At 44.8% G+C, this 23,834-nt stretch overlaps 1 protein-coding gene across 1 annotated transcript in view; it reads right to left on the bottom strand.

Annotated features, from left to right (window-relative positions):
• The window catches only part of PLEKHM1 (pleckstrin homology and RUN domain containing M1), a 621,215-nt gene that overhangs the window by 14,945 nt on the left and 582,436 nt on the right, over window positions 1–23,834 (bottom strand). The window contains exons 2-3 of the mRNA XM_023729440.1: window positions 9,691–10,096; window positions 2,438–2,708 (exon numbers count right to left, since the gene is read on the bottom strand). Of these exons, the coding sequence (XP_023585208.1) occupies window positions 2,438–2,708; window positions 9,691–10,096 (677 nt within the window). The remainder of the gene's footprint in view (window positions 1–2,437; window positions 2,709–9,690; window positions 10,097–23,834) is intronic.

Below are 23,834 nucleotides of genomic sequence, written 5' to 3'. Positions count from 1 at the left end.
CTGGTCCCCTTTACAGAAAAACTCCCAGAGGAGGTACTGAAACTGTCTGTCTCGAATTCCCCCGCTCCTGTTCCTTCTGGAACCCACTCCAATCAGGCTTTGTCCCCTCATTCCACTGAAACTGCTCTTTGTAAATGTCACCAATCCCATCCTTGTTGCCAAACCCAAAGACCAATCTTCCATCCTCATCTTGCTTGACCTATCAGCAACACTGAGCCTTCCTTCCCTCCTGAAACGTTTCCTTCACTGGGCTTCTGAGACACTGCTCTTAGGTCTCCTTCCACCTCAGCGGCCACTCTGTCTCCTTGCCTTACTGGCCCTCTTCTCCTGACCTCTAAATGTTGGAGTTCCCCAGAGCTCCTAGGTCCTCATCTCTTCTCCAGGGACACCTACTTCCTAGTTGATCTCTTAGGGCTTTAAATACTATCCATATGCCACTGACTCCAGATTTTTATCTCCAGCCTGACCTCTCCTCTGAATTTTAGACTCGTATATCCATGTGCTCCATGCATGTCTAATACGCATCTCAGACTGGGCATGTCCAAAAATGAAATCCTGATTCTCGCTCCCAAAACCTGCTCCTCCTCATGTCACAAAAAATGGCAAACTTAACCCTTCCAGTGGCTTGGGCTAAAAACCTTGGCATTATCCTTGATTTTGTCTTTCACATCCCACATCCAATCCATCAGCAAATCCTGTCAGCTCTACCTTCAAAACATATCTAGGATCCTCCATTTCTCCCCACCCCTACCAATACCTCGCCGGTCCAATCCACTATCACTTCTGGCCTGGGTTATGGCAATAATCTCCTAACTAGTCTCTCTCCTCACAAAGTCCTTTACTACAGTACCCAGGGCAACCCCTTCAAAAGATAAGTCAGGTCATGTACCTCTGCCCAAAACTCTGCAATGGCTGCCATCACCCTCTGAGCAAAAGCCAAAGTCTTCTCCACGGTCCACAAGGCCCCCCATGATCTGGGCCCATCAGCTCTTCACTGACCTCATCTCTGACCACCAACTTCCCCCATCTTCTCTGCTCCAGCCACCCTGGCCTCTGCTGTTCACTAGATGCATCAAACATGTCCCCATTGCAGGGCCTTTGCATTGGTTTTCTTGCTTGAAGCACACAGATCACCTTGTGCTTCCCTCCCTCCCTTCCTTCGTAGCTCCTCAAACATCACCTTATTAATGGAGCTTCCCTTCACTAATATGAAATTGTACACCCCCTACCCAGCACTCCTGATTTATTGTTCTCTGTAGGGTCACTATGAGTTGGAATCGACTCGATGGCAACAGGTTTTTTTTGGGGGGTTATAGCACTTATAGCACCACCTGACGATACTATACATTTACTTATGTTCTTATTTCCTGTTCCCCGCTACTAGAATATAAGTCGCATGAACATAGGGGCAGTGTTTTGCTTCCTGCTGTGTCCCCAGCACCTAGAATAGTACCTGGCACATCACAGACGATCAATAAATATCTGCTGAATGACTGAATGAGTGAGTGAATGTTTATGTGTCCCACACTAAGCTCAATGCTCCCTGCTGCCCTGGGGTCTACCACCAACCAGGAGGTCTGGAGGACACAGTTCTCTCTCTCCCGACCCGGACTGGCCTTGGAGATTTTCAACTATTATATAGGGTTCCCCCCAGACCCTTGGAGGGCTCCTGAACCCCTCAGGGAACCTGATGGCCTAGATGCAAAGCACACCTTCTCTGGCACAGACCACAACCACCAGAAGGGCTGACATAGAAGCGAGCATGGAGATCAGGGCCCTGCCCAAACTACCCAGCCAGTGCCAAGGGACCTAGCTGGAATTCTCTGCTGGGTTACACAGCAAACAGAAAATGAGGAAAGGGCTGACTCTAGGGCATACTTTTGTTTGTTTGTTTTGGAGAGGAAACCCACTATGAGGGTTACAGAAAAAATTAGGTTATGGCTATTTAACAGTTTCTGGAATTTCAGAGGTGTAGAGATCAGGGTGGCCTCCTTATAAGCAGCACGCAGAGGACACTAAACCAACAGCAGATCTGATCAACGCCACCTGAGCTGTTAAATAAATCATCTCAGGCAAAGGCCTTTGGAAGGAGCAGCTAAAACACCTGGGGCTTTAAGAGGCGGGTTTTCTCCGGGCTACAGAGAGAACCAAGAGTTCTCTATAATAAGTTTTATCGAGTACTTTCAGAGAAGTACTTTCCATTTCAATAGAGGAAGCAGTATTTTTGTACTCTGCAGACAGTTCTGAGCATTATCTTATTAAGATTTTATAAGAAGATATAGAGTACACTTCCTGAAATGCTCTCCTGAATTACTGAGCATGAGCGCCCCTTATGATTACATTTTGGGATGAGGTGTTTCTTATGAGACCACACCACCCATTTGATAGTGGAAAACAGCACGATGAGGACGACCTGGGATCCCATGGAATCACATACCCATCTGCCTCCGGTGCACCACGCAGAAGTTCTTATGCTCCTGCATGGGGGCTGCCTTGGTTTTCCTGCTTCCTGGGGAAGGCACACAAGCTCTGTCTAAGGCCCCCATGGAGTGGCTTTTTCTTGGCCCTAGAGAAAAATGCCTGTGGAGACCAGGCCTTGACTCTGGAGTCCATTTGGCTGAAGATATGGAGTGATCTGAAAGACTCTCTGGGGGTCGCTCTTGGGGAGGCCGGTAGAAATCATCTTCTGAGATCCAGCTCTTGCTTTTCTATTGGGAAAGAAGTAAAGACAGGTTTTGTTTGTAATCGTTAATTCACATACCATAAAATTAATTCATTTAAAGCGTACAATTCAGTGGTTTTAGCACATTATTAGAATTGTGCAACCATCATCACAATTTAAATGCAGAAAATTTTCATCACTCCAAAAAGAAACACTATGCTCGTTAGAAGTCAGTCCCCATTTCCCCCCCAAGCTCCCAAACCTAGGCAACCGTTAATCTTTCTGTCTATATAGCTTTGCCTATTCTGGACATTTTATATAAATGTTATCATACAATCTGAGGTCTTTCATGACTGATTTCTTTCACTTAGCATAAGGTTTTTAAGGTTTATCTATGTTGTACATGTATCCGCACGTCATTTCTTTTTATGAGCAAATAACATTCTATTGTATGGATATACCACATTCTGTTTATCCATTCATCAGCTGATGGACATTGGGGTTGTTTCTACTTTTTGACTAGTATGACTAATGCTGCTATCAACATTCATGTACAAATTTTTGTGCGGACACAGGTTTTTAAATTCTCTTGGGTACATACCTAGAAGTGGAATTGCTGGGCTACATGGTAACCCTATGTTTACCTTTTTGAGGAACTGTCAAACTTTTCCACAACAGCTGCACCACTTTACATTTCCACTGCAGTATATTAGGGTTGCAATTTCTCCACATCCTCACCAACACTTGTCATTACCTGTCTTGACTATAGCTATCCTGTTAGGTGAGAAGCAGTATCTTGTTCTGGCTTAGATTTGCATTTCCTGATGGCTAATGATGTTGAGCATCCTTCCATGTGCTTACTGGTCATTTGCATGTCTTCTTTAGAGAAATGTCTAATCAAATCCTTTGCCCATTTTTAAACTGGGCTATTTGTTCAATTTATCTATTTTTCTTTTGCTGCCCGTGTTTTTGGTGCCGTATCTAAGAACCCATTGCCTAATCCAAGGTCATGAGGATTTACACCTATATTATCTTCTAAGAGTTTTACAGTTCTAGCTCTTACATTTAGGTTTATGAGATCCATTTTGAGTTAATTTTTGTGTATGGTGTAAGGAACAGGTCCTACTTCCTTCTTTTTCATGTGGCTATCCAATTGTCCCACTACGATTTATTGAAAGGACATAAGGTTTTATGGCCCTGCTTGTGGGCTTTGAGGTGAAGAAGGCCACCTCCTACTGGCTGCCTCTGTCTCTGCTCCCCACTTCTGAGCCAGCCTCTGATGCCCCAGGCAACCAGGCCCTGCCCCTTCCCTCTGCTGCTCTATTGAGTCTGGAGTTGCTGGTTGGCTAGGGTCAGTGGGCTATGGAAATAAAGTCTAGTTCCCTTTTTTCACTATCTCAAGCTCTCCCTGCCTTTCAGTACCTAAATGTGAAGCCAGCTGGGAGGCCATAAGTGACTGTCTACACAGAGGAAATGAGTCACACAAGGCATGGGACCAGCCCAGCAATTTAGTTAAGTGCCATCAATCTCACCTTGACATTGCTATTTCTAACTCCTAAATCACAGTTGCACTCTGACAGACAGGAAAATGCAGCCAGGCTGGGCTGCCCTGAAGGGTTTGGTTTGCACAGTTTAATCCATTTAGATGCTACCAGACCCCTCAAGGCACGAGTGTCAAGTTCTGAGTGAAATGGTTGGTGGAGGCCTTCACAGAGCTGGGCTTCCAGGGCCTCCTCCTCAGGGTCCTCAGAATTGGCAGGTGGTGTGTCCTTCTGCCAGCGACAGGGTGATGTGTCACCCAAGGTGGCTACTGGCGACCATCCACAAAACCAGATTCTGAACCCAGCCTGCCTAGCTCAGCGAGACACAGGAAGCTCCCTGAGGAAAAGAGGCAGGAGGGGTGGCTCCCCAGCCACCACGTGGCCTTCCTGCAGCCCCATGGGCCTGGCATACACATCTGGGAATCATGTGGTACCCTCCTCCGCCCCTGCTAAAGGCCCCGGTGGGAGAGATCGCTGAGCTTCAAGACTCACGGCCTCCTCCTGGAAGCTTTCCTTACCCTTCTCCAGCCCACACTCATCCTACCCCCAGTGGGGTTAGGGACCTCAACTGGGCTCCTATGTCATTCTGTGTTTAGTTTCATCCTAACATCTACAAGGCTGTTGAGAACTATAATTTTTCTTGGTATCTCCAGCAAAAGTGCCTGGCACAAAGTTATAAATGATGCAGGAATAAATCTTGACTCCACGTGTCCTTAATAGCAAGATACCAAGGGTAGGGTGAGGGAACTGGAAAGAAAAAGGAAACAAGTGGGATTTTTCAGATTATGCATGCTCACTGGTGAGGGCCTCCGTCTCCTTGAGGAGAGGAAGACCACTAGGAAACGCTCAGACACAGCTGTTGACCACAGCATCAGTGCAGGAAATGATACTCTAGGGACAATCTTCTGTCCACTAAGTGCAGAGGAAACCAGTGGGAACACTGGTGCCCTGGAGCTTTGGTGTGACCTGCCCCCCTCCCCCCTACTCTCCAGGGCCCCCAGGCATGGGGGAGGAAGGGAGGGAGAGAGAAAAAAACGAGCGGAAATGCTACTGTTTTCCCCTTTTCCTCCCCTCTTCCTACCATGACCCCACTTGTCACTCAGGGCCCCACATCTGCTAGCTCCTTGCCCCTCTGACAGTGGGGGAAAACCACTAGGCTCTACCACTGACCAAGAATCGGAACCACAGCAGCACCCGCCACCAGGGACTCAACACAGAGAAATGCCACCTCAAGCCACTAAAGATATCGTGATACCAACAACTGCAGCCAAATCCTGGAGGGCGGTCTTGCTAAGGCGTGAGATGGCCATGCCTCTAGATGTCTTTCAAAAACGCAAAGGGAATGCCTGTGCCCATAACTGGAGAAGAAGAACACATGTCCTAAGTGGGTGGTTCCCGGGGGTGATGATTAAGGTCAAGTCTTAGAACTGAGACTGTCCTCTAGGAGTTAAACTGTGAGAGTCCCAACTCCCCAGATCTCAGACATGCAAGTCACCCTAGAGAGAAAGCTCTCCTACCTGTCTTTCCCAGCACTTATCACAGCTGTGTGATAATTATGATGTGAATAATTATATCTAATCTAGTGTCTGTCCCCAAACGGGTAGGGCCCTTATCTGTCTGTTCATCACTGTACTCCTAGCATCAAGCATAGTAGGTGCTTTGTACTGAATGAACTTAAAAAAAAAATTTTTTTTTTTTGACAGAAAGACTGAATGGCTCTCAGGGCTGTGAAACATAGAGTGACCCCAACATCTCCCACCCCAAAAAATGTGTCAAATAAAAAGCACGTGAGTAAGTGATGAAGCACATAAAGACGAGAACCACAGAAGTAGACACGCAAGGCATATCCCCACACTGTCCAAAAGGCAAAGAGCTCAGCAGGCAGGCCACACAGTGGATGCCCGGTGACTACCTGCTGAGTGGAGAACAAATGAATCGGTAGGACTCCTTGGTGAAGAGAGACACAGGAAGGGGATCAGCATCTGAGGCTCTAACATTGAATCACAGCACCAGCTGCTTTCATTCCATATTCCCCGAGCAACTTCCTAGATATCAGACTCCCCTGAGGCAGACAAGGGAGCAGACCCTGTACTGGTCAGAACAAACTGACTGCCCTGTCCAATGTAAATTTAAAAGCTGGCATCTTGAGAGTCTCTTGAGTTCAAGAATTAGTAATTGATGCCTACTGTCTCCCAGGTACAGAGCTTGGTGCTGACAATACACATGCAAAAGAATGAAGTTGGATCCCTACCTCATACTATACATAAAAATTAACTCAAAATGGCCCCATAGGCCTAACTATAACAGCTAAACCTATAAAATTCTTAGAAGAAAACAGGTGTAAATCTTTGTGGCCTTGGATTAGGCAATGGGTTCTTCAACATGGCACCAAAAGCACAGGAACAAAAGGAAAAAATAGACAACTTGGATTCATCAAAATTAAACACTTTTGTACTTCAAAGGACACTGTCAAGGAAGTGAAAAGACAACCCATAGAGTGGGAGAAAATATTTACAAATTCTATGTCTGATTAGGGTCCATACTTAACAACTCAACAATAAAAACACAAATAACCCAATTGAAAATGGACAAATGATTTGAACAGACATTTCTCCAAAGATTTATAAAAGGCCAATAAGCACATGAAAAGATGCTCAACATCATTACACATTAGGGAAATGAAAATCAATACCACTATGAAACACTACTTCTTATCCATTAGGATAGCTATAATCAAAAAGACAGACAATAACAAGTGTTGACAAAGATACGGAGAAACTGGAACTCTCCATACATCGCTAGTGGAAATGTAAAACGGTGCACCTGGTATGGAAAACAATTAGGCAGTGTGATGGTTAAGATTGTGTGTCAACTTGGCTTGGCCATGATACTCAGTGTTTATATGTGATCACTCCCATGATGGGATCTGCTGTAAGTAGTCAATCAGTTGAAAGGGCGTGTGGCCTGTATCTGAATATAAGCAGACATTCTGGCTTTTTGCTCTGCTCTAGATCCTGCGGCTGCCTCCTGTTCGTCTGACCTCCGGTTCGCGGGACTTGAGCTATCAGCTTATCTGCCAATCTTGGGATCTGCAGATCTTCACAGCCTGTGAGCAAGAGCCCTGCTCTCCAACCTGCCCATTTTGGGTTTGCCAACCCCTGCGGCTACGTGAATGGGAAGAAGCCTCTATCCTGATCCATGGACTTGGGACATTCCAGCCTCCACAATTGCATGAGCCATTTCCTTGATATAAATCTCTCTATATATATATTTATATGTTTTACTGGTTTTGCTTCTCTAGAGAACCCAACCTAGGAAGGCAGTTCCTCAAAAAGTTAAACACAGAGTTGTCATGTGATCCAAATATTCCATTCCTAGGTATGTAACCAAAGAATTGAAAACATACATCCACATAAAAACTTGTGCATGAATGTGCACAGCAGCATTATAGCCAGTACATCTATACAATGGAATATTAAGAAGTACTGATATATGTTACAACATGGGCAAACCATGAAAACATGCTAAGTGAAAGAAGGCAGTCAAAAAGGCCCCATATGATTGCATTTACATGAAATGTCCACAATGGGCAAATCTATAGAGACAGAAAGTAGATTAGTGATTGCCACAGCCTAGGAGGAATAAGGTGACTGGGGAGGTGGGGGATGGAAAGTGATTGCTAGTTTCTTTTTATGGGAGACAAAATATTCTAAAATTAAATTTTGGTGATGGTTGCATAACCTTGTGAATATACTAAAAAACACTGACTTGTACACTTTAATTGGGTGAATCTTATGGTATGTGAATTATATCTCATAAAGCTGTTAAAAAGGGACAGGGGTCTCTGCTAGTCTATTCATGGCCCTGGGCCCTTCCTGAGTTGTATGGTATGGAAGGTATAGCCCAAAGGAGGGATAGGCATAGATGCAGATGAAAAAGCAAGACTATCTCCCGACATGAGCCCCAGACCACAGCTGGGATAAACTCTGGGCTTCACGTGTCCACATATGCATAGGCACACAATTTCCTAGCTCTGCCTCTCATGACCATTTTGCCCTCCAAGATGCAGTTCAACTGTGAAGTCCAGAGAGATAAGTACTGCAGTTGGAGGCACCCAAACCTGTACACAAATTTATTTGCTCTCCCCTCACCTTAGCAACAACCCTAACCCACACTGTCTTTTTCCCCTTCCTGGGGATGCTGCAGCTCCCCCTGGTAGTCTCAGAAGCTGCTCTCCCTCACCCTGCCCTTGTTAGGCAGCTGGAGTTAGAGTTACAGAAGGGGCAGATAGCATACACATACCTTTCCCACCAACACTCTTAATGAAAGTCAATAATTTGTCTAAGAAACTTCAAAGGCTAGAGAAGAACAAATGTAAAATGCAAAAGAGCTTGGGTTCACAGCCTCTGACTAGTGCTTTACTCAACAATAAAATATTTGTTGGCTAGGATGTTCCCCAATGATGCATGGCTCTATCTGGGCTCCCCATGGCTCTATCAAGAAGATTCCCAGAATTGGCTTCTCACTGCCACCTCGAGTTATTAACGAGCTGGATCAGCTTTTTCGAGAACAGTGCTGTCCGACAGAAATACAACATGAGCCACATATGCGATTTTAAATGTTCCAAAACCAAACCAAACCAAACCAAACCAAACCTGATGCCGCCGAGTTGATTCCGACTCATAGTGACCCTATAGGACAGAGCAGAGCTGCCCCATAGAGTTTCCAAGGAGCACCTGGTGGATTTAAACTGCCGACCTTTTGGTTAGCAACTGTAGCACTTAACCACTATGCCACCAGGGTTTCCTTAAATGTTCTTGTAGCCACATTAAAAAATGTAAAAAGAAATAGGTGAAAACAATTTTAATATATTTTACTTAACCCAATATATCTAAAACATTTTCAATATGTAATTAATAAAAAATTATTAATGAGATACTTTGTATTCTTTTTTCCATATTCAGTCTTCAAAGTCCAGTGTGTATTTTACACAGCACATCTCAATTTGGACTAGCCACATTTTAAGTGCTTGACAACCAGCCACATGTGGCTAATGGTTGCCGTATTGGACAGTACAGTTCTAAAACCTGGTTCATGTTGCAAAATGAGTATTTTCAAAGCCTGGTATTTTATGTAAGTATTAATTTAATAGTAACAAGTACTAAAGAGGAAACTGAAGCTTAGTGAGGTGAAGGGACTTGCCCAAGGTCTCTGCTGGTAAGTGGTAGTGGTTAACGGCAGAGACTCTGCAGTCAGATGAGAGATGTACACGGGAAGTACTCTGCACCGTGCCTGGCTTCTATCCACTACTCACGTACCAAGAAACATTAATTATCATTATGATACTGATTAATGCGATCACCACGCAGGGAGAGAGAGGGCAGTGTGAAGAAGGCAGAGATTACTTGGGGTCGCTAGTAGGGAAAATCCTGCATCAGCTCTAAGACATGTCACCAAGGCCGCCCCCTGAACAGCTGTACCACTCACCGGACTGGTGGGTGAGGAAACCACAAGGTTCAGTCCAACTCTGTCACCCTCTAGTGGCTTCTCTGGGCCACTTCCTTGGCGGACTGCCCTGGTCTTCTCTCTCACAGGACCAGAAGGCTTCTGGGCTGAAGTGTCCCCTGAAGGGGCAGTTTGGGCAGCACTCAGCTGCAGCAAGTCCAGGGTGCCAGGCATCTGAAAAAGTGGCTCCTGCTTGTGGTCACCATCTGGAGTCCGGGAGGATGCCTGGGCAGGGAGGGGCTCTGCAGGCACATCAAGATGCAGGTATGCACTGGTGTCAAGGCCACGGCACGAAAGCGAGGACTGGAGTGTGGAAGTCTCAGTTTCTTGGCTCAGTCCGTTGGTTGGCACAGAGTTTACCTGGGCTTTGCTGAATTCCGACAACACCCTAGAAGTTTTTAAACAAAGAAACCTGTGTGACTGGTTGTCGGCTAAGATTCCCAAGGCTACTGGGGCAGTGGTAAGAATGGAAAACTGCTGTTTGTTGATTTTTTAAAAAGCTCTTATCTACTGCACTCCTTGTTGCTCACATGCTCACACGCAGTCCCCCTTCTCTGACACTCCCCACCAAGACTTAGGCAGATTGGGTGGGAGGTTAGTTGTGGAAAAGCCTACAAAGCAGAGAAAGAGGAGTTGATATGAATGGGAACTGATTACTCTTCTGAGAAAACCACGCCCCACCAAATTCTGGGGCTCCAGCATTCTCTCATGGTTATAATCTGCGTGTCTTTTACCTTCTGAATAGCCTAACCGTGGGCCTAGAGTTTGCTCAGCCAAATAAATGGTTGTGTGGGCAACTGCTTCCTCAAACGCCATCTGTGACCGAGCAAAACAAGCAGAGATTCCATGAACATGAGTGTGCCTCAGAGCTGGGCTCCCCAGTCGCATAGCAGCTAAGGCACCAAGACCCTGGAACGTGGACCTAGGTGAAGTAAGAGTCAAAAGGTTTTCTAAGTAGGAGACCCATTATGGTCCTGGACCAGTAACTACGGCAGCAGGGTAGGGGTGGGGGTCCATAGGCTGGACTAGGTGTGGAGTCAGGGAAGCCTCAGCATTCCCAGAAAATACTTCTGAGATCAGTATACACAAGGTGTGCAAGAGTATGTATACAACTATACACAGGGTGTGTACCTACTCACTCCTCCTTTCAAGGCTAGTACTTCCTGCCCCCTCAATGGTACTTTCTGGGGTTACAGGAAGCCATTCTTACTGCCTTTGTGTACACACACACACTCTTGGGCTTTCTGGAATGTGTACTGGTTAGTGACTCTTCCTCTCCCTCCTGAGGTTTCTGAGAATTCAGGTTCCATTTCTGAAATAAACCCACTTGCTATCTCCTCCTTGAGACCAGCAGAATATGTCATCAACAAATGTAGGTTCAGATGGCAACAAAGCTGTTCGGAGCCCAAAAGACTGCACACTTCTGCCCTAATGGCTTATCCAGAAGACATATCAAACTGCCTTTAATTTGGGCTTATGGAAATGAGGATTTTAGAACTCAAGTTGCTTGCCTGATTGTCTTCCCACTGCTATTACCTACACCATCATAACCCTAAAAAGCCTTTTAAGACATTGTTGTCAAGAACAGGTGAGCAGCCCATACATTTACGGGCAATGGATTTTCAACATGGGCACCAAGGCACTTCAATGGGGAAAGAATAGTCTTTTCAACAAATGGTGCTGGGACAACTGCTTATCCATATGCAAAAGAATGAACTTGGGCCCCTACCTTACACCGTATAAAAAATTAACTCAAAATGGATCACAGGAAACCCCGAGAGTATGGCCCCCGGATACCCTTTTGGCTCAGTAATGAAATCACTCCCAAGGTTCACCCTTCAGCCAAACATTAGACAGCCCCATAAAACAAAATGAGACTAATGGGGCACAACAGCCCAGGGACAAGGACTAGAAGGCAGGAAGGGACAGGAAAGCTGGTAACAGGGAACCCAAGGTTGAGAAGGGACAGTGTTGACATGTCGTGGGGTTGTTAACCATTGTCGTAAAACAACAGGTGTACTAACTGTTTAATGAGAAACTATTTGTTCTGTAAACCTTCATTTAAAGCACAATTAAAAACAAAACAGATGACAGGCCTAAATATAAGAGCTAAAACTGTAAAACTCTTAGAAGAAAACATAAGTGTAAATCTTTGTGGCCTTGAATTAGGCCACGAGCTCTTAGATATTACAGCAAAAGCACAAGCAATCAAAGAAAAAACAGACTTCATCAAAATGAAACATTCTTTGATGGTTATAAGGACAGGGTGGCAGGGAGAGGTGTACTCACTAACTAGATAGTAGATAAGAATTATCTTAGGTGAAGGGAAGGACAACACACAATACAGGGGAAATCAGCACAACCGGACTAAACCAAAAGCTAAGAAGTTTCCTGGATACAAACAAACACTTCGAGAGACAGAGAAGCAGGGGTGGGGGTCTGGGGACCATGGTTTCAGGGGATATCTAGGTGAACTGGCGTAACAAAGTTTATAAAGAAAATGTTCTGCATCCCACTTTGGTGAGTGGCGTTTGGGGTCTTAAAAGCTAGCGAGTGGACATCTAAAATGCATCAATTGGACCCAACCCACCTGGAGCAAAGGAGAATGAAGAACACCAAAGACACAAGGAAAATATTAGCCCAAGAGACAGAGAGGGCCACATAAACCAGAGATTCCATCAGCCTGAGACCAGAAGAACTAGATGGTGCCTGGCTACCACCAATGACCGCCCTGACAGGGAACACAACAGAGAGTCCCTGATGGAGCAGGAGAAAAGTAGCGTGCAGAACTCAAATTCTACTAAAAAGACCAGACTTAATGGTCTGACTGAGACTGAAGGGACCCCAGAAGACATGGCCCCCAGACTCTCTGTTAGCCAGAACTGAAACCATTCCCAAAGCCAACTCTTCAGACATAGACTAGACTGTAAGACACAAAATAATACTCATGAAGAGAGTGCTTCTAAGCTCAAGTAGATACATGAGACTAGATGGGCAGCTCCTATCCAGAGGTGAGATGAGAAGGCAGAAGGGAATAGGAGCCGGCTGAATGGACACGGGAAATCCACGGTGGAAAGGAGGAATGTGCTATCACATTATAGCGAGACCAACTAGGGTCACATAACAATGTGTGTACAAATTTTTGTATGAGAAACTAACTTGAACTGTAAACTTTCACTTAAAGCACAATAAAAAAAAAAAAAAAGAAACACTTTTGTGCTTCAAGGGCATTATTAAGAAAGCAAAATGACAGGTGATCTCATACCACCAAGAAAGCAGTGCTGGGAGCAGAGTGCATCCTTTGGACCCGGGGTTCCTGTGCAGAGAAGCACCTAGTCCAGGGGAAGATTGATGAGAAGGACCTTCCTCCAGAGCCAACAGAGACAGAAAGCCTTCCCCTGGAGCTGATGCCCTGAATTTAGACTTCTAGCCTACTAGACTGTGAGAAAAAAAGTTTCTCTTTGTTAAAGCCATCCACTTGTGGTATTTCTGTTACAGCCAGCACTAGATAACTAAGACAGACTTTGGTACCGAGAGAGTGGAGTGCTGCTCTAACAGATACCTAAAATGTGGAAGCAGTTTTGAAACCGTGAATGCATAGAGGACTCAGAAGGAAGTGGGGAGAACTGTTAACACCGCAGAAGGCGCAGATGGTGAGAAGCAGCAGCACAGGATCATCATCAGCAGAACAAGCAGACCAGTGTGAGATGGTGCTGGAGCCAACACACAGAGCTAGAGAGCTGAGTGTCTCTGCCCAGGAGGCTTCCTGGAGGAGTGGCGTGCCTCCAGGCACTTAGAGGTGGAGCTGTAGAGCTTTGGAACACTTGCCCCTGCAGGGCAGATGCGGGTGTGAGGCCCGAGGGCCCAGAAGCCAAGGAACCAGGAAGCAAAAGCTGAAGAGACAAGGAATTCAGGAAGCCGAGCTGCCTCAGTCACAAAGGTATGGCCATGACCTCTGGAGTTTCAAAGAGTGGAGCCACGGCCTCTTGTGTTTCTAAGGGTGGAGGTGCCACGTGGATGGACTGGAAGAATGATGCACCTAAAGCCGCGGAGCAGAGTTGCAGTGGGCCTGGAATGTGGAGCTGAAGCCCAGGGCCGAGGGGCCTCCACTCAGAATCCGTAGAGTGTGGCCAATACCTAGAGTCTGGAGGGCAGGGTCATTGTGTAAACTGTCTCAGAGAACAGAGGATTATTTCCAAGGCCTTGAGGGCTAATGTAATGTGTTCTGCTGACTTGCTTGGTGTGTGTTATGCCTTCTTTCCCTTCAGTTTCTCCCACTTGTAATGGAAATGTCCAGCTTGTGCCTGTTCTGCTATTGTACCTTTGGAAGCAGGTAACTCATATTCTAGATTTCACAGATGAATAGGAATTTTTGGATTTTGGACTTGGAGTTAAGACTTTTGCTATGATACGATGGGGTGAATATGCTTTATATGTGGCAAGGACATGAATTTTGGGGAGTTAAAGGGTGGAATGTCATGGACTGAATTGTATCCCCAAAAAACATGTGTATCAATTTGGCTAGGCCATGATTCCCAGTATTGGGTGATTGTCCACCATTTTGTCATCTGATGTGATTTTCCTATGTGTTCTAAATCCTACCTCTATGATGTTAATGAAGTAGGACAGGTGGCAGTTATGTTAATGAGGCAGAACTCAATCTACAAGATTGGATTGTGTCTTGAGCCAGTTTCTTTTGGGATATAAAAGACACAAGCAAGCAGAGAGACAGGGAGACCTCATACCACCAAGAAAGCAGCGCCAGGAACAGAGTGCGTCCTTTGGACCCAGGGTTCCTGTGCAGAGAAGCTCCTAGTCCAGGGAAAGATTGATGAGGATCTTCCTCCGGAGCCAACAGAGAGAGAAAGCCTTCCCCTGGAACTGACACCCGGAATTTAAACTTCTAGCCTACTAGATTGTGAGAAAATACATTTCTCTTTGTTAAAGCCAAAAAAAAAGAAAAAAAAAAGTAAAAAGACAACTCACAGAGTGGAAAAAAACTGTACAAATCATATATCTGATAAGGGTATAGCATTCAGAATATATAACAAGCTGTTATAACTCAACAATGAAAGGCAAATAACCCAACTGAAAAATAGGCATAGGATTTGAATAGACAGTCTCCAAAGAAGATATACAAATGGCCAATAAGCACATAAAAAGATGCTCAACATCACAAGCCATTAAACCCATTGCCATCGAGTCAATTCCGACTCATAGTGACCCTATAGGACAAAGCAGAACTGCCCCATAGGATCTGCAAGGAGCAGCTAGTGGATTTAAACTGCCAGCCTTTTGGTTAGCAGCTGTAGCTCTTAACCACTATAATACCAGGGCTCCCACAAGCCATTAGGGAAATGCAAATCAAAACCAAAATGAGATACTACTTAACATCCACTAGGATGGCTGCAATAAAAAGGCAGATAACAAACTGTCATGGATTGAATTGTGTTCCCCAAAAACATGTGCATCAATTTGGCTAGACCATGATTCCCAGTACTGTGTGATCACCCACCATTTTGTCATCTGATGGGATTTTCGTTATGTGTTGTAAATCCTCTCTATGATGTTAATGAGATGGGATTAGTGGCAATTATGTTAATGAGGTGGGACTCAATCTACAAGATTAGATTGTGTTTTAAGCTAATTTCTTTTGTGATATAAAAGAGAGAAGCGGGCAGAGAGACATGGAGACCTCATACCACCAGGAAAGCAATGCTGGGAGCAGAGCGCATCCTTTGGACCCCAGGTTACTGCACTAAGAAGCTCCTAGACCAAAGGAAGATTGATGACAAGGACATTCCGCCAGAACTGACAGAGAGAGAAAGCCCTTCCTTAGAGCTGGAGCTCTCAATTTGGATTTCTAACCTCCCAGACTGTGACAGAATAAATTTCTTTTTGTTAAAGCCATCCACGTGTGGCGTTTCTGTTACACCAGCACTAGATAACTAAGACACAAGCGTTGGCAAAAATGTAGGGAAACTGGAACCCTCTTACATTGCTGGTGGGAATGGAAAATGGTGCAGCCCCTATGGAAAATGGTTTGGCAGCTCCTCAAAAAGTTAAAGAGAGTTACCACATGATCTAGCAATTCCACTTCTAGGTATACACTCAAGAGAATGAAAACATGTCCACACAAAAACCTGTACATGAATGGTCACAGAATTATTCACAATAGACAGAAAGTAGAAACCACCTGTCTCAGTTATCAAGTGCTGCTATAGCAAAAGTACCACAAGTGGGTGTCTTTAACAAACAAATTTATTTTCTCACAGTTTAGGAGGCCAGAAGTCCGAACTCACGGTGCCAGCTCTGGGGGAAGGCTTTCTCTCTCTGTTGACTCTGGCGCTTCCGCCAGACTCCTCTGAGAGTCTGCTTCTGCTCCCGGGCGGTCTTCATGTGGCTTGGCATCTCTCTTCCCCCATCTCTGCTTGCTTATTTAATCCCTTTTATATCTCAAAAGAGATTGTCTCAAGATACACTCTACACTAATCCTTCCTCATTAACATAACAAAGACAACCAAACCATTCCCAAATGAGATTATAACCACAGGCATAGAGGTTAGGATTTACAACACATATTTTAGGGGGGATACAATTCAACCCATAACACAACTCAGTGTCCATTAATGATGAATAGATAAACAAAGTATGGTATAGCCATACAATGGAATATTACTCAGCCATGATACATGGTTTAACAAGGACGCACCTTGAAAATGTTCTGCTAATGAAAGAAGCCAATCACAGAAGTCCACGTTTTGTATGATTCCATTTATATGGAATGTCCAGAATAGGCAAATTCATACCTAACACGTAAGTGGTTTCTTTTTGGGGTGATGAACATGTTCTTAAATTAGACAGCAGTGATGGTTGTACAACGTTGTGAATATACTAAAAGCCACTGAACTGCCACTTTTAAGAGGTTGAATTTTATGGATGTGAATTACAGATCAATTTAAAAAATAGGTAACTGGTCTTAGAAAGGCATAAAAGTGTTTGTGGAACAGTTATGGGGGTGGGGGGAGGCTAGGTGAGTGCTGGCTCTTGCTCCAAGACCTTACTCTGAAAACAGACCGATAACAATCTGAGTGTGCAACTTGCAGGGAATGGGCAACACTGAGGTCTGGAAACAGAGGAGCAGTTTCCACAGGCAGAGGAAAAGAAGAACATTTGCCAACCAACTGTATATGTCCAAGCCACTGCAACAGAATGGAGTTACCTTCTGAAATGAACTAGGAAGGCAGATTTTTGACAAATGTCCCCTCTGAGGCCCCAGCTCTTCACAGGCTTCTGGGAGTTGATAGGGTAGATGATCAAGGGCAGGGCTTCGTTAGCACACTGCTATGTGTCCCATGTCAGGTTCTTAAAGTTCATGGGCCTTGATTCCCTCAACTGTAAACCAAGGTACAACACCCACCTTTTATTGCTGTGACGAAGATTAAAGGAGATAATATGGGCAAAATGCTTAGTAGAGTGTCTGGCACAAAAAAAGTATTCAGTAAGTGTTAGCTATCACTTGTTATTGTGGTTGTTTTTATTATCGTTGATAAGATTGCTTACCTTCTATGTACACAAATACAAAATTTAGGGATAGAAGCTGAATTGCAAATATACTCGCTAACACTGATTATAAATAAATCCTATCTATAAGAAAATTTTAATGACAAAGTAAACTGGGTATTAGAATAAGTGAGTGACTTACTGCCTAAGGAAATGCCACCAAACAGTCAGAAGCTTGTGTGATAAACAACTAGAGCTTCCACCAGATCCAAACCAAGGCCAAGGAGAAATCAAGTTCACACCAAGCAGTAACAGAGTGTCACGAGAATCAGCACTAGTGTTCAGGACCCAATGAAAACAATAAGAAAGACATACGCAGCATGTGGACAAAAGTGCCAGAGATGAGAATTGATGGAAAAAAAAAAATACAGAAGATTTTGAAGAAAATGCAGTGTAGAAATGAATTAGGGAAACTGCTGTGATCCTTCCAGCTCTGTTTGGCTCAGGGCAGTGTTTTTCAAACATTTTTTGTTAAAAAATTAAAGCTTTGCACTTTCATTTAGATAACAATCTGAAAAAAAGTACATGTAATATATAGATATGCGTAGATAGGTATATGTATATATGTGTATGCACAGTCTTGTACCCCATAATGTCCATTTGGGCAACGTCCGACCGCATATACATCAGTGGTTCCATAAGGTTATAATAGAGTTCAGAAATCCCGATTGGAGAACGAGATGTAGCAGACATAACCAAACGGAGCAAATGCCAACAGCTTCCTGCACACAACAGTGTATCTCATGTCTCCTGTATACAAAGTGACTGCGCTGCTAGGCATATAATGGTATGGTAAATTGTAGAAGGGAGGTTATCTGTCCCAGCAAATAATGCGGTGTTCACACGACGTCCAAATCACGTAACGTCTTACTTCACAGAACATATCGTGGACATTGAGCAACGCATGACTGTATGTACATATATGTACACACAGACACATACATGTAAAAAGCATAGCCTGGAAAATCTGGATGACCACCTTATAAAAGAGTTCTGTCAAGTGACTCAGAGCCTGCAGTTTTCCTGAACATATGGGCTATTGTGTTGATGCCACGTGCACTATTCGGGGAGTCAAGGAGCACTGAGAAAAACATAGAGGCAGGCAGCATACGCTAAGAATCATTTCCCCCAAGGGAAGGCCTCGTGACAATGACATCTGGCAAATATTATCAACCAAAGTTTTGCAACAGTTTATATAGGGATAAGTAGTGGGAGAACTGATGTCACAAGGTACCCAGTAATAAAATGACAATAATGCCACCTACTAAACACTTATCATGTGTCTGCTACTGTTCTAAGCATTTGATATACATCAACTCATTTAATCCTCCCAGTATTTCCTATGAGGTAAGAATTCTTATTCTCATTTTACAGATGAGGCCATCTCGGTCAGAAAGGTTGAGTAATTTAGCCAAGGTCGTAAAGCTGTTAAGTGGAAGTCTAAGGCAGTCTGGCTCCTGAGCCATGCTCTTAACTATTACACTGTACCTGTGATAATATTAACACCCACCTCTACAGTTTACATTAACTTTGCCCAAAAAACTTTGGTCTTTGTCTTCAGTTCTTAGGGGGTCATCTCTAAAACCTTGGAATTTCCCCAGTAATCAAATTTTTTTGATGAGGGCTCCAGACTCAACCTAATCTAACAGGTTATGCTAGTGAGTTGACTCTCGGATGGGGGCTGGCCAGGCCAGAAAGACCACCCTGTGATAGAACCTTACGATCACTTCCCGATATCGATCAACCTCAAGGGAGAGGGACTAGAGTTCAAATTACATAACGAGACCCCCCAATAAAAGCTCTGGACAAGGAAGCTCCATGGGCTTCCTGATTGGTGAAAGACACCACATGGGAGGGTAGCACATCTCTTTTTGGGACATGGAAGCTCTGTGTTGCGAACCCTCCCAGACCTAAGCCTATGCGTCTTTTCACTTGTATTCTTTTTCCTACAATAAAACTGTAATCACAAGTATAGCACTTTCCATCAGTTTTGTGAATTGTTCTAGTAAATTGCTGAACCCAAAGGAGTAGTGGGAGCCAGCAGGTCAGAAGTGAGGGGGACTGGGAACTCCTGAGCTTATGGTTGGTGTCCTGAGTGGGTAGGTAGAAGGAATGCCCAGATTTGTGGCCAGCAGGTCAGAAGCGAAGGTGTCATGGGGACTTCCAAGCTTGTGGCTGGCATCTGAAGTCTTGGGCTGACCTGGCAGTCTGGAGGACTGTGTCCTTTAACTTGTGAGATGTGACCTCACTTCAGGTGATTAGGGTCAGAGGAAGAAGTACTGCAGATGCAGCTGGTGTCGGAACAGAAATGGCAGAGAAGTGAACCGGATGTGATATGTCCTTACAGTTGGTGTCGGAGAAGTGGGATTTTGACTTTTTCCTCATAAAACCCAAAGAAGCTTCTAGGGGCAGTTAATCCTCTATTCACAAGGCAAGCTACAGTTTGATTTCAGCAAAACATAAACCCTTATGTTAAACTAATAAAATTCATTTTGAATGTTATATGTTTTGTAGTTTATATTCAATTTGCAGATGTTTAGATTTTACAGTTGTTTGATTAAGTTGCTTAAGGTATTTTTGCCTAATTTTAAGTTTACAAATATTTAAGTAATATAATAACAACAAGTGTAAGTATCCATGAGAATCTTTTACCCTTAAAACATACACTAAAAGAAAGGCTAGCCTAGGGCTCTGATCACCCCTTATCTCACCTCCTGTGGATGCTCAAAGACTAACTTCAAGGGCCAGCTCTAAGATGGATGATGCTGGATGTGTGTTTACGCATCTGGGTGTTTAGTGTTTGCCAGTTCCTCACATCACTGTCCAGTGTTCATCTGTATATCCTGACCCTCTTCCTCTGAGTTCCCCCATAATAGCCAGGACAACATTTCCCACACAGGGTGGATGGTCACTGATTCAATGACCTTAAGCTGGAATTTTCCAATCACAAGACTCATGAAAGATAAAGGCGAGGCACATGACCAAGACAAGGCTGGCTGGTCTGTGGGAGGAGGCGGAGACACAAGAAGGGCTAAGACAGGTGAGAGAGCCTAAGTCACGCCACGGGCCCAGCCATCTCCGGAGAGAGAGACGCTCCTTCCCTATATGTTAGATCTAAATTCCCCCACTTGACACATGAAAATCCCATTACAATGTGCTAGTGCCTGGAAGTCTTTTACAGGGCCTATCAGACATTCTCATGTATTCAACTCATTAACAGGCATCTGATTTGATTCTCAAATGGCCCTATGAGGGCATCTCCATTTTACGGATGAAGAAATACAACCTCAGAAAGAGTCTGCAAGTTGCCTGACATTACTGGACTTGTACACGGTGGGACAGGGCTTGAAACCATGTCTGCCTCCAAGTCCAGTCCAGTCCAGTATTATTCTCACACCAGATGGGAACCTTGTAAGGACCTGAACCAAGGTAGGAGCACCAGGAGTGGACAAAAAACCAAAAAACCAAACCCACTGTCGTTAAGACAATTCCGACTCTTGGTGACCCTATAGGACAGAGTAGAACTGCCCCATAGGGTTTCCAAGGCTGTAAATCTTTACGGAAGCAGACTGCCACATCTTTCTCCTGAAGAGCAGCTCGTAGGTTCAAATCACCAACCTTTCAGTTAGCAGGTGAGCACTTAACCACTGCTCCACCAGGGCTACTTTTTTTTCCACCATAGACTTTATCGATTCAAAAAAATTTTTCTAAAAAGGCTGTATGAAGGAGGCTCTGTCCCAGGCTCTCCCTCTCTAGTTGGTTAATCTGCACCATACACTCCTCTACATGCTTGCTTGTCCCCAGTTGTCTACCACCTCCTCCACAGGCCATTCAAGTTTCAAGTTCTGTGTTTCTACATCACACCCTTATGCATTATGGTTTGTTGTATTTTTTGGAAGTTGTAGATATCAGTCTGAACTGTTAGCTTCCTCCCTTCTAGATGAAAATTTTTTATAATGAAATACTTTACACTGAGCCTCAGAGGACTAAGTAACTCGCCAAAGGTCATCCAGGGTCAGAGCTGGACATTTAATCAGCTCTGAGCCCTACATCCATTCTTCCCACTGCCCCCATGTTGCTTCTAGTTACAGCTCCCAGCTTCTCCAGTCCCTGAAGAAGAGGAATGATGTCTCCTTTGTCTTTCTTTATAATAGAGTTCAGTGCTCAGTGACAGACAATCACAAATCCCATGTGAAAGCAAGGAGGAAAGGAAGGAGAGAGAAGGAGGGAAAGAGAGAGGGAGGGAGGGGGGTACTCACTCTGGCAGAGACCGGTCTGAATCATCAGCATTTGCTGTCCCCAGGTCTGACTCATAGGACATGGGCTCCTCAGAACAGTCTGGACTCTTGGAGCCATTTTCTTGGAGAAGCCGCTATCGGAGTTCAGGCTGCAGGACAGCTGGGACAAACTGGCTGTGTCCAGGCTGAGGGAGGAGGCAGTGAGCTTCCTGTTCTGCCGGATTTTATGGCCTGAGTGCTGGACTTCAATGTCCCCTGAGCCCGAGGAATGGGAAATTGAATCCAGGGACTCCTTCCGCTGTAGTTCTGCACCAGAGGTAGTGAGAGGGTCTAGCTCAGAGAGTGGGCAAAGCCCAGAGAGAGCCAATGGGGTGAGTGTCCACTTGTTTAAGATGGCAGACTTGTAGGAGAGTTCAAAGGACAAAAACGTTAGTCCCTGCAGGAAGCTAAGGAGAAACTCGCCCTCCTCGGCATCTCAAAGCAGGGCTATGGGCTGACAGTATTCACACAGCTGGGCCTGCTTCTGGAGGAGCAGCTTCAGGTAGCACTCCATCAGTCCATCATTGAGGGCCAGTCAGAGCCATGCCCGGCAGCGGCCCACATCCGTGTTCACAAAGTCCAGGTGCTCCAATTCTGAGATGATGTGTCTGGGAAGGGGGAAAGCAAACTTGTTTCAAGTAACTACTTCAAATCACTGAGATGTCATTTTATCCACTAGTTAGCAAGAATCAATAATAATGATTGTAAACACACACAGACATGACAAATCCTGGATAATAGTGTTTTAACGGGAATTTAGAAATATCTAAGCTATAACCCCCAAGGTTTTGAGGTTGGTGTCATAAATTTCTATGTTCATTACAACTATCCCTTGGACCCCTGGCATCGATCTACTCATCTAAGACATGTCTGCTGAGCCCCTAAGTGCAAGCTCCTTGGAGCTGTGAAGATACAGGGTAAAGACATGGTCTCTGCCCACAGCAACTGCCTTTCAAGAGCACATGGGTTTTGAGCACTATTTCCGGCATCATTTAAGGGTTAGAATGAGTAAAATGCCATAGAAAAGGCAGCCCTGAGGGATTTCAAGAGACAGAGACAGAAGGAGAACCTTCTAAGCACAAGAGACTGACAGGAAAACGGCATAAAAGGGTAGGGGAGCAACGGACATGTAACAGGAGTGGTGAGCACTCTGATTACAACACGTGGAGGTGATTCAGTTGCAAAGCCAGGTAGTAGAGGGTCTTAAGTATCAAACTGATAAGGTAAAGTGGCACAATGGTTTCACAACAGGCTGTCCATCAGAATCACCTAGGGAACTTGATCAGATTACAGATTCTGAGGCCCCAACCTATGAATCAGACTCAAGAGGACTAGCAGCAGCCCCAGAATGGCATTTGGGAGCCTTATGGGCTACAGATTTTTGTGCAGGACAGTGACTTGGCCATAACTATACAGATTTCAGGGTGGATTTATCTGAACCGAAAGACCAGACCCCAAGTCTACCAAACTCAGTTCCTGTATCCCTTGGTTTGAGGTAAATGCCCCTCCTCTGAGCTACCCTAGTGCTGTGTGTATGTCTCCTCCATGGACAGGCTGACCACACTCTACTTGGCTCAATAACTGAGCTCTCAAGTTGCTTAAGCTCAGTAACTGTTGACCTGCTGACTGACCTAATGGAAGACAGAGCGAGATAATGGGGACAATTAGAAAGCCACTGTCAGCCAGGAGCAAAGTAAGAACCTGAGACAGGACAGTGGTTGTAGGCATGGAAAGGAATATCAGAGACTGAGAAGGCACCCTGAGCCTGAAGGTGGCATTTAATAGCCCTTAGAGGCACAGCGGAGCCCTGGTGGCACAGTGGGGAGCCCTGGTAGCACAGTGGTTAAGAGCTACAGCTGCCAACCAAAAGGTCGGCAGTTTGAATCAACCATTTGCTTCTTGGAAACCCTGTGGAGCAGTTCTACTCTGTCCCATAGTGGCATTATGAGTCGGAATTGACTTGCAACAAGTTTAGTTTTTGGTTAAAGGCATAGTGCCAGATACTTTTTGGGCAGGGCCAAAAAGACAAATGTCTCACAGATGAATATTCAGATGTTCTACCTGGATTCCACTCCTTAAAAAATCCCATCCCGGGGAAGTTCTGGCAAAATGGCGCTCTAGGCAGAAGCACCACGCCATCCCTCCACAGCAAAGATCCGAAAAACTAAGTCGAACAGAGAATACAACAATCCTGAAACCCTAAGCATCAAATGAAGAGATAAAGAACTCAGCCAAGCACCAAATGGAGTGAGAAAACTGACAGAGAACAGAGGCAAGGAGAGATTC

Source organism: Trichechus manatus, unplaced genomic scaffold, assembly GCF_000243295.1.
Source record: "Trichechus manatus latirostris isolate Lorelei unplaced genomic scaffold, TriManLat1.0 scaffold00028, whole genome shotgun sequence".
NCBI classification, from domain to species: domain Eukaryota; kingdom Metazoa; phylum Chordata; class Mammalia; order Sirenia; family Trichechidae; genus Trichechus; species Trichechus manatus.
This window is presented reverse-complemented; position numbering and strand designations above follow the sequence as displayed.